Raw genomic sequence first — 12,766 nt, 5'->3', positions numbered from 1 at the left:
TCACCGCGCGACACGCGGAGCATCATCTCTGTGCGCCGATAATGTGGCCTCTCGTCGCCATCTTCGTAAAGTAAATGAAACTTGGGACGCATGCTATTGGCACTGTGTTAATAACTCGGCTGTTGCAATATATTTCGACAAGGAAATAAGTTTAGCAGGCCCTGTTCCTCATCGTAAGATAATGGACGGTGCTTCTGTTAGGAAGAGAGAAGCAGGCGTCGGCCATTCAGCCCATTGAGCCTGAATTATGAATATCATTCACTCCTCACATTGATATTTAGAAACCTGTCAGTCTTTGAATATACACCATAACTAAGCTGATACAGTCTTCTGGGATATAGAATTCCAGAGATTCACAGCCACCTACATAGGAAAAATGACATCTCATTCAAAACTGACTTTCCCAGGGACATTAACTTACTTGCATCTAACCTGTCTATCACTTTAAAGATTTTGTAGGGTTTGATGACCATTCATTCATCGAAGCACTGGTGAATATATGCCAATTTTTCCAATCTCTCTTCATTTGACAGTCCTGACATCCACACATTTAGTCTGGTGAACATTTGTTGCACACAATGGCGATAATATCCTTTATAATATAAGGGAACAAAACTACACAAAGTACTCCAGGTACAGTCAAAACAAAATTCTACACAGCTTATGCAAGATTTCCCTATCCTGTACTTAAATCCTCTTGCAATAAGGAGAAGCGAACATTAGCCTTCCCATTTGCTTGTGCGCAGTCATGTAAGTATTCAATGACTTATTGATGATGGTACCTCAGTCCCATCTACATATTCCATTTCCTGCTTCCCAATTAAGGAACATTCTTCTCCGTAATCAAATATCCTTCTCCTTTTAAACATGTCTTATTTTAAGATTGCTATGACTGAAAATATACTTTCTGAAGAAGGGCCTAGACGCAAAACGTCAGCCTTCCTGCCCTTTTGATGCTGCTTGGCCTGCTAATTTTCATCCATCTTTACACTTTGTTATCTGCTGCATCAACTGTTTCCTTTGGTTGATGATCACTTTATTCTTTAAGGTTTGAAAACCACATGTGGGTTATGAGATAACACTGCGTGAAGCTGGATGAACACAGCAGGCCAAGCAGCATCAGAGGAGCAGGAAAGTTGACGTTTTGGATCGAGACCCTTAGTTATTTATCCTTTGCTCAGTGTTGTTACTGTGGATGAAAATTCTTGGACATTAACTCCCAGCTTCAATTAGTCTACTCTGTTAACAGCCTTCCCACCCCAGTCTCCAATACTTATATATCTAATAAAATTAATTATTCCATGAAAATGAAAGAACATTTTTTATGACTTTCTATGCAGTTCATGCATAGCCATACATAATAAAATGAACCTTGATTTACAGAGACGACATGAAAATTGTGATGGATTGGTACACAGGTCTCAAGTCTTTGGCAACGATATGTAGTAAATGCGAGGCCAAGTAGAAGAATTATTGCCAGAAAGTCCGAGGCTATTGATCAGTGAGATAGAGATGAAAATAAGGCAAATCTCTTTGATTAAACTCATTACATGATAACCTGGCAAGTAAGCCAGGTGCTCCATATTTGTCAGGCATTTCTGATCAAAAAAGAGATAATAATGAAATTGATACAAAGTATTCCAACACTTAATGTACAGAGTAAGCAACTGGGATCTTAATTCCGAGAAGATACTTTAAAGTCCAGGTCAAAATGTTCAAATCCCATTACTTAATTGCAGTGCTGAGGTTTTGTTGCATTGTTGGCAGTATCACTCAAGAGATGAGATGTTTAAACCAAAGCATGCTGCCTCTTTAAATGGATATGAAATATAGCATATTATTTGAAGAAAAACAGGAAAATTATCTCCCAGTGTCCTGACCATATTATTCCACCATCAATGTTGTGAAAAATAAATTATGAACAACGTCTTCATTTTTTGTGGGATCTTTCTATGCAATATTACCTGCCTTCTTTGCCACTTAAAAGTAGATGGCATGCTTCAACAGTAACCCGCTGGAATTAAAGTGCTTTGGAACAACATAACTTGGTGATCAAATGCTGCTTAAATTCAAATCTAACTTTAACATACAGAAAATTCATAGACTTTTGAACTGTATCTGTACCAGTTAGGAAACTCGAAATGATTAATACAGGAGAGATCACAGAGGACTTGAGACAATAACCAAAGTTGTTCCATAATTTAAGAAGAGCAAAAGGAATAACTTGAGGAATTACAGGCTGTATATCAGTGGTTGGGAAATTATTGGAGAAGATCTTAGGGATAGAATTTCCTCACATTTAGAAAAAGTGGACTTAATAACAATAGGCAGCATGACTTTGTGCAGGGAAGGTTGTGTCTCATAAACATGGTTGAGTTTTTTGAGGAAGTGACAAAGATGATTGATGAGAGCAGGGTGGTAGATGTTGTCTGTGTGGACTTTAGAAGACAAGGGTCCTCATGTCAAGCTGATACAAATGGTGAAGTCACATGGGATGTGTGATAAGGTGAGGGTTAGGTGATCTGGTAAGATGGATACAGAACTGGTTTAGTCATTACAAGACAGACTGGAGCAGTGGAAGGGTGTTTTTCTGACTGGAGTTCTGTGACCAGTGGTGGTCCACAGAGATCAGTGCTGGGACCCCGATTGTTTGTAATAAATATGATTGATTTTGAGGAGAATTAGGTGGCCAGATTAGTAAGATTGCAGATGACACAAGATAGGGGAAGCTCTGACTAGTTAAGAGGATTACCAGGGGATATATGAAGATATGAAATGGATAGACGTTTGGGTGAAGAAATGGCAGATGAAGTTTAATTTAAATAAATGTGAGGTGATGCATTTTGTACATTGAAAGCAGTATGGAAGTATACAGTAAATGAAAGAACCCTTAATAATATCAGCATAGTGTATGGATATCCCAAAAGATTGAAGTGTACAGGTTCACAGCTGAAAGTGGGATCACAAAAGGATACGGTGGTCAAGAAGGCATGACATACTTGCCTTCATCAGTCAGGCCGTAGACTATAAAATTGGCAGGTTAGGTTGCAGATGTATAGAATTTTAGTGAGGTTACATTTTGAATATTGAGTACAGTTCTGATCACCACACTACCAGAAGGATGTGGAAGCTTTGGACAGGATGCAGAAATAGTTTGCCAGGATGTTACCTGGGTATTAGCGATGAAGCGTCATTAGACAAACTTAGTTCATTTTCATATGAATGTCAAAGGATGAGGGGAAACTTGACAGAAGTTTACAAAGTTATGAGAAGCATGCATAAAATGGGTAGTCAGAGTATTTTTTCTAGGATAGAAATGTCAATTACTAGGGGACATAGGTTTCAGGTAAGAGAGGTAAGTTTGAAGGAGAAATGAGAGGCAGGTATTTTGCATAGAGCATGGTATGTGCCTGAAATGAAGATGCCAGAGGAGATGGTGGATACAGATGCAATTGCAAAATTGAAGAAACAGCTTGGCAGTCATGTGAAGAGGCAGGAATTAGAGGGATATAGGCCACATACAGGCAAAATGTTTTTAGTTTGAAACGCCGTGTTGACAGTCTTGGTGGGCCAAAGGGTCAGTTCCTGTGCTTTACTATTCTTTGTTCTCTTTGAGATTAAAAAGAGATTTAGGCTTGAATTGAAGAATAAAGGCTTAAAGGAGGAAGAGATTTAGTTGTCACTTTGGCTCCCTCAGTATGTGAAATCCTCCATGACCTATGACCTAACTCTATGTAAAACATAATTATGATGTGGTGATAACACAGTATGGAACTGGAGGAGCAGAGCAGGCCAGACAGCATCAGAGGAGCAGGAAAGTTAACGTCTTGAGCAGGACCCTTCTTCGGAATTTTTTGAAGAAGGGTCCCAACCAGAAACGTAACTTTCCTGCTCTTCTGATGCTGCCTGGCCTGCTTGCTCCTCCAGCTCCACATTCTATTATCTCTGAATCCAGCATTGACAGTTCTTACTATCTCTCATTATGATGCGATGAAGATCGAGCAAAGAAACTTGTGCACCTGACAATTTTGAAATTGCTGGAAACCCTCAGTAGAACAAAAAACCTGAGCCGCTCGACTATTCCTTGAAGAGATTGGTACAAAAATTAGGTTAAAGAATACAATTTGGTTTGAACAAAGACATAATTTCAAAAAAACTTGATGGAAGAAATTATGCCACGGGATTGGTTAATGCTATTGGGGAGTTTGCTCTTTGCATTAATATTAATGTAGTAAAATATGTTAAAGGAAACACATGCAGACATCTGCCAAGATACAGCACATGTGGAGATGAAGTTTCACGTGGATGCTCTTGGATTGGATAGACTGGAGTTGTTTGCCTTGGAGTAGAGGAGACAGAAGGGGAACATGATTGACGTATATAAAAGTACAAGACGCATAGATAGACAGGAGATAGTAGGAACTGTAGATGCTGGAGAATCTGAGATAACAAGGTGTAGAGCTGGATGAACACAGCAGGACAAGCAGCATCATAGGAGCAGGAAGGCTGACGTTTTGGGCCTAGATCCTTCTTCAGCTCAAAACATCAGCTTTCCTGCTCCTCTGATGCTGCTTGGCCTGCTGTGTTCATCCAGCTCTACACCTCGTTATCATACATAGGCAGGAAGTAGATTTTCCCCGTGGTGCAGACATCAATAATTGGAGGGTACAGAATTATGGTGCATGACAGCAGGTTTAGAGGAGATGTGAGGAAACTTTTTTTTGCCCAGAGGCTACTGTGAATTTGGAATTTGCTGCCTGTAAGGGTGGTAGAGGCAGAAACGCTTATGAACCTTAAGAAGTATTTAGATGTGAGCTTGCAGGACCAAGCCTCACAAGGCTGTGGGCCAATGTGCTGGAAAATTGATGTGCCAAAGGACCTTTTCTCTGTGCTGCAGGCCTCAATGACTCTAACCGGGGGTGAAAAAGTTGGAGATGTGACAAATTTGAAAATATTCAGAAATGTGCAGAGAATGTACCTCAAAACTAAAACACCAACGTTGGGGGGGGGAAGCGCGTCTGCAACACAACATCAGGAGCCAGGTCACACACATGCGCAAACCATACAAGCCAAAGGGCCGGGCAACCGCGCAAAACTTCGGCAGCGTCATCACGGTAGATGCCTTTGCGCCATGACGTCACGCAGGCCCGCGGCGTCGGCCTGTGACCCAATGAGCGGGGTGGTGGATGGATATGTGCGTCATGGCATCATTCCCGGTGCGTTTGGGTGACGTCAGGACGCTGACGCCATGGCCATGCGCATGCGCCGGGCTCTCCCCCTCCCTTTCTGGGACCGGGACGGCTCGGCTCGGCGGCCGCTTTGTTCTCGCTGCCAGGGGTCGAGCCGGCGGCTGGCGGTCTGCTCCGTGCGGGACACTGTCCCCTTCTCCTCAGGTGCCTCTGGCCCCGGGCCGCGGCCCTTCTAGTCCCACATCCCCTACCCCATCTCCCCTCTTCCCCCCCTCCCCTTTCCCTACCCCATTTCTCCCCTCCCCCCCCCCTCCCCATCACCCCCACCTCCAGCGGCTGAGATCCCCCATCATAGGAGGGTCCGGCTCCAAGATGTCCAGCCGAGCAGTCTGCCGAGAGGCCAGTCACGCCGGGAGCTGGTATACGGCCTCAGGTTAGGAGCCTGCTCGGGAGGGGCTAGAGACTGAGTGGGAGGGAGAGATACTGGGGAATGGAGAGGCCGGGTGGGGGTGGAAAGAGGGTGAGACACACACAGGGATAGGGCTGGGGGTGATAGTGGAGCGATGGATGTGCAGGTGGTCTAGACATAGGGGCTGAAGAAGGAGGAAGCTCTGGGTCTGGAGTGGGGGCATGGGGGAAGAGGTGGGACTGGGGTCTGTGTATGTGTTATTAGGGAGGGGTGTGCAGACAGGCAGGGCGGGGGAGAGACAGAAAGATGGGACTGGGGTGTGGTGGGGGATGGAGGGACATGTGCCCGGGGTGGGGGGTGCGGGGGGAGAGAGAGAGATGAGACTGGTGTTGGGGGGGATGTGAGATGTTGAGAACAGATATGGGATTGAAGGGTGGGGTGCAGATGTGGGGAAGAGAAGACATGGGATTCGGCTGTTGGTTGGGGGGGAAGAGAGAGATGGAGATTGGACAGGGTGGTGGGAGGTTGGGAGATGGGACAGGGTTTGGGGAAGGGCTGTATGTATCGTTGTGGTGGCAAGAGACAGGACAGGCAATTTGGTAGTGTTGGTGAACATGCAGGACAAGGTTGTGGGATGGTGTGATAGAATTAGCATCTTGATGTAATAATTAGCTGATATGAGAATGTGTGTGGGTTAATGGTGAAGATGGGTTATGGGTATGTTAGTTGTGGGAAGGGTGACAGGATATCGATGTGAAGAGGAGGATTGTCATATGGATGGGTTAATAAGGGGTGATCGCATAAAGTATGAGTGAGTTCTATGGGTTTAGTTGGGTTGGTTGGGTTTAAGTTAGTTGGGTGTGTATTGCTAATAGAAAGAAAAGGGGCACTAGTGATAATGTAGGAGCAGTAACATGAAGGTTGTAAGGTCATTATGGATGGAAAATGGAAGAATGGAAGGGCTATGGGCAGGAGTGGCACAGTGTGGCAGCTTTAGTGAGAATGGCAGGGTGGAGGTGTGAGTGAAAAGGGTAGTTGGATTGTGGCAGGGATCTGGCATTGAGTAGCTGTGCCAATATCCTCTGTATTTGGGTTGAAAACTAATTTTAGATGGAACATTTGATGTGATATTGTCATTGGGGACAAGGTTTGATCAGTGTAAGTACGTTTTGGGTGGCTTGTAGGAACAACAGTGGGATAGAGAATGAATAGCACGAGCAGAGTTTTCTGAAGTCTCAGTGATCAGGAACATGTGAGAAGGCACTGCCTGATTGGGACAGGGAAAAAAAGCATAGAATAAAGGAGTGTAGATGCTGGACATCTGAAATAAACAAAAACAAGTCAGGTCTGACAGCATTTGTGGAGAGAAAGCAGTTAACATTTCAAGTCCTGTGACTCTCCTTCAGCTCTGATAGCATGGAAAAGATTGTAATTGGACGGAAGAGGTTATTTATGTGGGGAGAAAAGTGCATAACAGGACGCTGGGGAAGAGAATTGAGTTTGATGACTGTATTTGACAAAGTTGAGGGAATGGTTTGACCCAATGTTATTGAAGCATTGAATGTTTTCATCTTGTACATTAGATGATATTGCTGGAAGGAGAGATTTGTTCAAAACTTTCTTGCACTCGTTGTGAATGTGAAATTTCAAGTGTAGAGTACAAAGTTTTCTGTTGTATAAATTGTTAACATTTGAAGTTTCTCTTTCCCCTCAGCATAAGTCAAGCCCGTGTTCCATTGTGGTGGCATCAGAGTAGTAGGGTTGGGTTTTGGAAGTGGGAGGGAGTGTGTGCAGATATATGCAGATAATACTGGGAGGATGCTGTAGAGCTTTTGGTTAGGTCATTGGCCTTCACTTTACTCAAGCCAGCCTAAATAGAAGGAATAATGGCTTTTTCCTTTGTATCCAGACTGAAACGGACTTGACAGTAAATTTGCTGTCAAGGAACGATGTGGTAAATTTTGTGTTTGGCTTTGGGATAGAGACAGGGAGGGAGGAGCTTTATTTTCTTCCATAATTTACTTTTTCTGAACTGACAATGCAACACAATGGCTAGTTGCCTAAATGCTATTGTATTCCCGTGTGTATAAATTCTTTTGCCTAATGAAATGAATGAGCACAGACGTACAATGGAAGGGGAAGTTGATGTGTAAACATTGGGTTGACAGTGGAGGGAAATCAGTTTGACTATTGTCAGTGAGACTTGGGGTGTAAACTAGTGGGAGTACTTTACTTAACTGTACTTGGTGTTGGATGACAGCATGGTATCCGAATGGTAATCATTTTCCTTAGCCTTTTAAGAATTAAACCTAAATTTGCCATTCCCCCCCTCCCTTTTTGTGAATAGTTACATGATTGCATAAACAGTGACTTGAGCAATGTCAGGAAGTTTGTGCTGTGTTATAGAATTTCACATGGTGTCCATATTGTTTTCCTTTATTTCTGAACCGTTTTGCTGGGATCAAGTGAGATAATTTGATTCTTTTTAATCTGTTTTTACTGAAGTCCTCAGTGCAGTATTGACAGGGTAATTAGAAATAGCAGAAGGAAGCTAAATAGCCCTTTGAATTTGCTGCTTCTGTTCATGGTGAGGCTGTGGTAAGTGCCAATGTAAGTGTATAACGTAATGCGAACAGCCAGTTGTTATTGCGTGGTGTGAGTCCATGCATTATCTCTGTCTAGTGAAGGAAGCTGAACATGTGGGCTTAATCCCATTTACATACCAATAGCTTGGGGATACAAGATTATAGATGATACCCATTGCAAAATGCCAGTGATGAATTTGTTCCCGTAATGTGTTGGCTGTTAATAAAAATCTTTGCCATTTCCTGTATCAAGAGAGTTGCTGATTTGGAGCTGCTTAGTGGTTTTGATTCTCTGGCATTCTTATTGCAGCGCCACTAAGTGGTATTTCCTTTTAACTCTGATAATTCTAAGAACTTGCTGGAATATGGATAGAGATTCAAATTCTTGTGATTTCTTCGTTTGGTTTGGTGAACTTAAGACTTGTTTTACAGCTGTTGCAGTTGCCTTTCAAAGCAGCTTTGATCACCCCATCATGTAGCAAGTCTATGGCAGGGTTTTTTATTAAAGTTGCTCACTCCTGCCAACCAGCTGCTGTCTGGCGTTGCCGCTGTCTGTTATTTTAAAGCATGATTTCCAAATGGCAGCTCCTTTGAGCACTGCAGTCAGAGCCAAGTAAATGCAGGACTATTTGTGTTACTTTCTGTAATGAACTAAGTTCAATGAGCCAGGAAGTTTTGTAAAGGGCCTTTCTGTTGGCCTTGTCAGATTAATGCTGAATCAGAATGTCAGGACTAGTTCTGGTTAATAACTTCAGATATGTGGGAGATAATTAATGCGCCAGGTAAATATCATAGATTCATTCTAACCCTACCAAGAGGCTATCAATCTATATAGTATATCAAATTCCAAATTTTCACACCACTTTCTGAAAGATAAAGGAACAAGATTGTGTTTTACCATGAAGTGACCCTGTGACCCATTGAACAATGCAAATCCGGGATTACATAAGGCTGATTTACATGGTAACACTCTAACTGGAACTGCTGTCCTTTCACTGACTTCTATATCGTAAAATAATTACTCACATGAATGACCTTTCAATGGAAAAAAAAGAGATTGAGTGAAATATTGACCCTTCTCCCCAGTTGTCAGTCTGGCAGACACGCTGACTAAACACTTGGCTGAGAGAGGATCATGTGGAATATTTGAGGGCTTAATTGGAATTTAAAATTTTAATCCTGAAGGCTGTTATGAAATCAAAAATTTTATGACCGAGTTGGATAGACATTGTGAATTAAAGTATGAAGGAACATGGAGCTGCAGCTGTTGATCTGATTGAATGATGAAACAAGCTGAAGGGCTGAATTACTTCTCAGATTTTCCTCAGTTAAGTCATGACTTCAATGACAAGTGATGAGAGCAAACTGCTAATATGGGAGTTCAGGATTGATGTCAGAAAGCATGGCTTGAGTGATCTGTAGCTAGAATCGTCTTTAAGGTAGAGGGTAAAGACAAAGAACTATGGAAAATGTACTTGGAAGTTATGGAGGTGAACTGGAGGTATCTCACAGAAGCATTAGCTAGATGGACTAAATGGCTGCAATCACCTGTTGCTGCTTTTTTAAAAATGGTTTCTGAGGTGCAAAGGCCCTCCGATGATTTTGTCATTTCTTTGAGGATTGCACTGATGCCTACAGCCATGTGTCCCAGATTGGCAGCAGTTCTTGGGCATTGGTGTTTAGCAGCATCAGCTACAATTTGTTTCACCAGGTTGTTCTCCTTCTGCTGTTTTGAGGAATATAAAGTGATGTACATTTCTACAAAAAAGTATCCTAAACAAGAACAAGGGAGTATTTTTGCTTATTGTGAATGCAATTTTTTTAAAATGGCATTCAAAGACACAATTGTCTAAATCATTTGTGGCATACAATTCCTTGAATTTTACAATATCTTAGCCAAATCATTCATCTTTACTTTTCAAACAATTGATCTTAATATATTTTAAAATATGCACTGTTTCTCTTGAGCACTTTTGGATTTATTTGTTCAGTTTAGAATCCTAATCTGTTCTGTCTATGTACCAGCTTTGAAAACACATAGTAATGAGCTTAGTTTGTTTTGTGATGACATGGCGACAGACAGTTAAACCTATCAGCCTTAGTACCTCTGTGTTCACAACGCAGTAAAATTAAACCATAGAAGACCCCTAAATAACCACTTTAGTGGTCATAAGCAGATTTTTGATGAACCAGTCCCAGACTTTGGAATCATTAATTTCCAGACACAGGTTTTGTATGTTAAGCAGAAGACTTAACCACTTAGAGAGCCACAATGTCTTTTTCAACAGAAAATTAAACAGCACATTAAGCTGATTAAGTGTGTGTTTTCAACCCCATTCCCGCAAAAGACAGATGGCCAAGCAAACAGTTTAAAGGATAAATAAAATAAGTAACAAAACAGGTCAGGTTGCTTTCATGATGCATTGTTCCACAGTCAGGGATAATGGTCTCTTTGTTCATTTTTCCGAAGATTTTGCTTCGGAGTACATTTGTGGTTCACTCAGGTAAAGGCAGTAATACTTGCTGCTCATGGGAGTTTAGGCAGGGAGTTTTCAAACCTTCGTTTTATAACATCAACTCCCAGACCGACCATCCACAGAAAACACTGTATAGCGTCCCATTCAAACTATGACCATCTCCTCCATGAGGTCCCAGTTCCCATTCAGCATCTGTCATAACATCCTTTCGAGACTGGCTGGAACCAATTTCCAAGTACAGACCTTAATGCCCAACTTCTATCTGTTTTTAAGCATAATACTGTTCCTGGTAACAAAACATCTGCAGAACCTTGATCGAGAACCCACCTTTAATTAACTTCCAGGCCTGGCCTTATGAATAAATACAAGCTTGTCTGGTCTGTTTTCCTTTTAACAAAAGCTGTTGCTCATATCCAAAAGTCACCTTTAGTTCTTAATTCCCAGAATAAAATAAAAACAATGAAAAATCAGTAGGTTCTCTGACACTACACAATTTACAATGTGGATTATAAAATTGTCAATTGTTTTCAAATCTTTCTCTGGCCTCCCCCCCCCCCCCCCCCCCCCCCCCCCCAAACCTCTTTCAGTCTTACATCATTCAAGATTACATGCTCTTCCAATCCTAGCCTTCTGCATGGCCCCAGTAATTCTTGTTTCATCATTGGTGTGTACATTAAGGCATCCTGCTGTTGTAAAAATGTAAGTGAGTGATGAGAGATATTAAACCATGACTAAAAGACTGGTCAGAAAGCAGTGGCTTTTAATGAGGCTGTTAGAAGAATAGGGAAAGTGTGTTGAAAGTATACACTGAGTATCAAGTGCAAATAGGGGATGTACCAGTGTCAAAGGAACAGGGTGTTCTTGGCTTAGCTGGATTGCAGTTGAAGTTGCTGAGCTAGAAAAGGGTTTGAGGTTGGAGAAGGAGCAAGGTTTCATAAAAGGATCTATTTGAAATCTGTAGCCGGAACTAATTAACAAGATGTTTTATTTAAACTTCCTTTGTTTGTTTTCAGGACCTCAACTGAATGCACAATTAGAAAACTGGCTCGCCCAAGCACAACCCACTGGGAGGCCAGCTAGAGCCATTATTGCACCGTAAGTCCTTCCTTTAAAAGAAGTCAACAGAGCCTTTTAGAGTGACAAGTTAAATGGCAAACTCACTCACACCTCCATTTAAACTAATAATGCACAACATGTTTGCTTTAGGTGTAAATAAATAATCTTGATTATAATGCACCTTTTCACATCTGAAGGGTTTTCCAATTATGTTTCACTTCCATCCTGTTAAGAGGATGGGTAAATGTGCATCAAAACTGTAGAACTGCCAAGTTTGGTTTTGAGTGGTGTTGGTAAAAGGAGGTAGCCCTCTTTGAATACAGGTGAGATATCCTTTCGAAAACCAAAAAGACCTGAACACCTGATGGTCTTCTTGAAAATAAACCTGAACAGACCTGTAGACACGCTGGGTTTGTGCCCTTTGGAGGAAAAATAAGTTGTCCCGAACGGACCTGAAGCTTTTTATCCCAGAGGCCGAAACTCAACATGACTGCTGGTCTGTTCTGATCCATTCAGAGCCTTTCTGTGAAAATTAACTTTGCTTTGAGGTCTGATTGAGCTGACCAAAACTTTTTTCCCCCCCAAAGGGCTTGGATGGACTTTATAGGGGTGTGTGTATCCAAAAGCTGCGAGTACCTTTTGTCCCAAAAATAATTGGTCCCAAGCTTTTGGGGTAAAGCATTCCCAACCCATACCGTTGTGTGTTTTGCATCCTTCTGAATAGACATGTGGAACCTTGCTTTTACATCTCACTGAGAGAAGGTACACTTGTGAAAACGGATTGCCAAGGCATTTGGATGATTAAACTTCAGTTTTGTTCTGTCAAAATTTTGTTTGTGCATGACTTGCTTTGTCATTTGTGATAGCGAGGAAATGTCAGCCTTGGCTCAGTAATATCGCAGTTGTCCCTTGAAACAGAAGGTTGTGGCTTCAAGCCCACATGAGAAACATGATTGTGCAATGCAGGTCTGTGCTCCAGTGCGGTAGTGAGGGATTGCTGTATTGTCGAGGTCACCAGCTTTTCACTTCGAGGTTGGACTCATTCAGGGG

At 42.0% G+C, this 12,766-nt stretch overlaps 1 protein-coding gene across 3 annotated transcripts in view; it reads left to right on the top strand.

Moving 5' to 3' along the window:
* Nucleotides 1–5,236: 5,236 nt before the first annotated feature.
* memo1 (mediator of cell motility 1) overlaps nt 5,237–12,766 on the top strand; it is a 43,993-nt gene continuing 36,463 nt past the window's right edge. For 2 of the 3 annotated variants that reach the window (XR_009446123.1, XM_048536937.1), the window contains exons 1-2: nt 5,237–5,393; nt 11,674–11,755. Coding sequence is in view for 2 of the 3 variants with exons in the window: in XM_048536937.1 (XP_048392894.1) it covers nt 5,249–5,393; nt 11,674–11,755 (227 nt within the window). In the remaining variant the exon portion in view is untranslated. Of the gene's footprint in view, nt 5,623–11,673; nt 11,756–12,766 lie in introns of all 3 variants that reach the window. The other variant, XM_048536938.2, reaches the window with a different exon arrangement.

The sequence above is a fragment of the Stegostoma tigrinum genome, chromosome 9, assembly GCF_030684315.1.
Source record: "Stegostoma tigrinum isolate sSteTig4 chromosome 9, sSteTig4.hap1, whole genome shotgun sequence".
Lineage (NCBI taxonomy): Eukaryota > Metazoa > Chordata > Chondrichthyes > Orectolobiformes > Stegostomatidae > Stegostoma > Stegostoma tigrinum.
The sequence above is the reverse complement of the archived record's forward strand: the minus strand, read 5'-3'. Positions and strand labels throughout refer to the sequence as shown.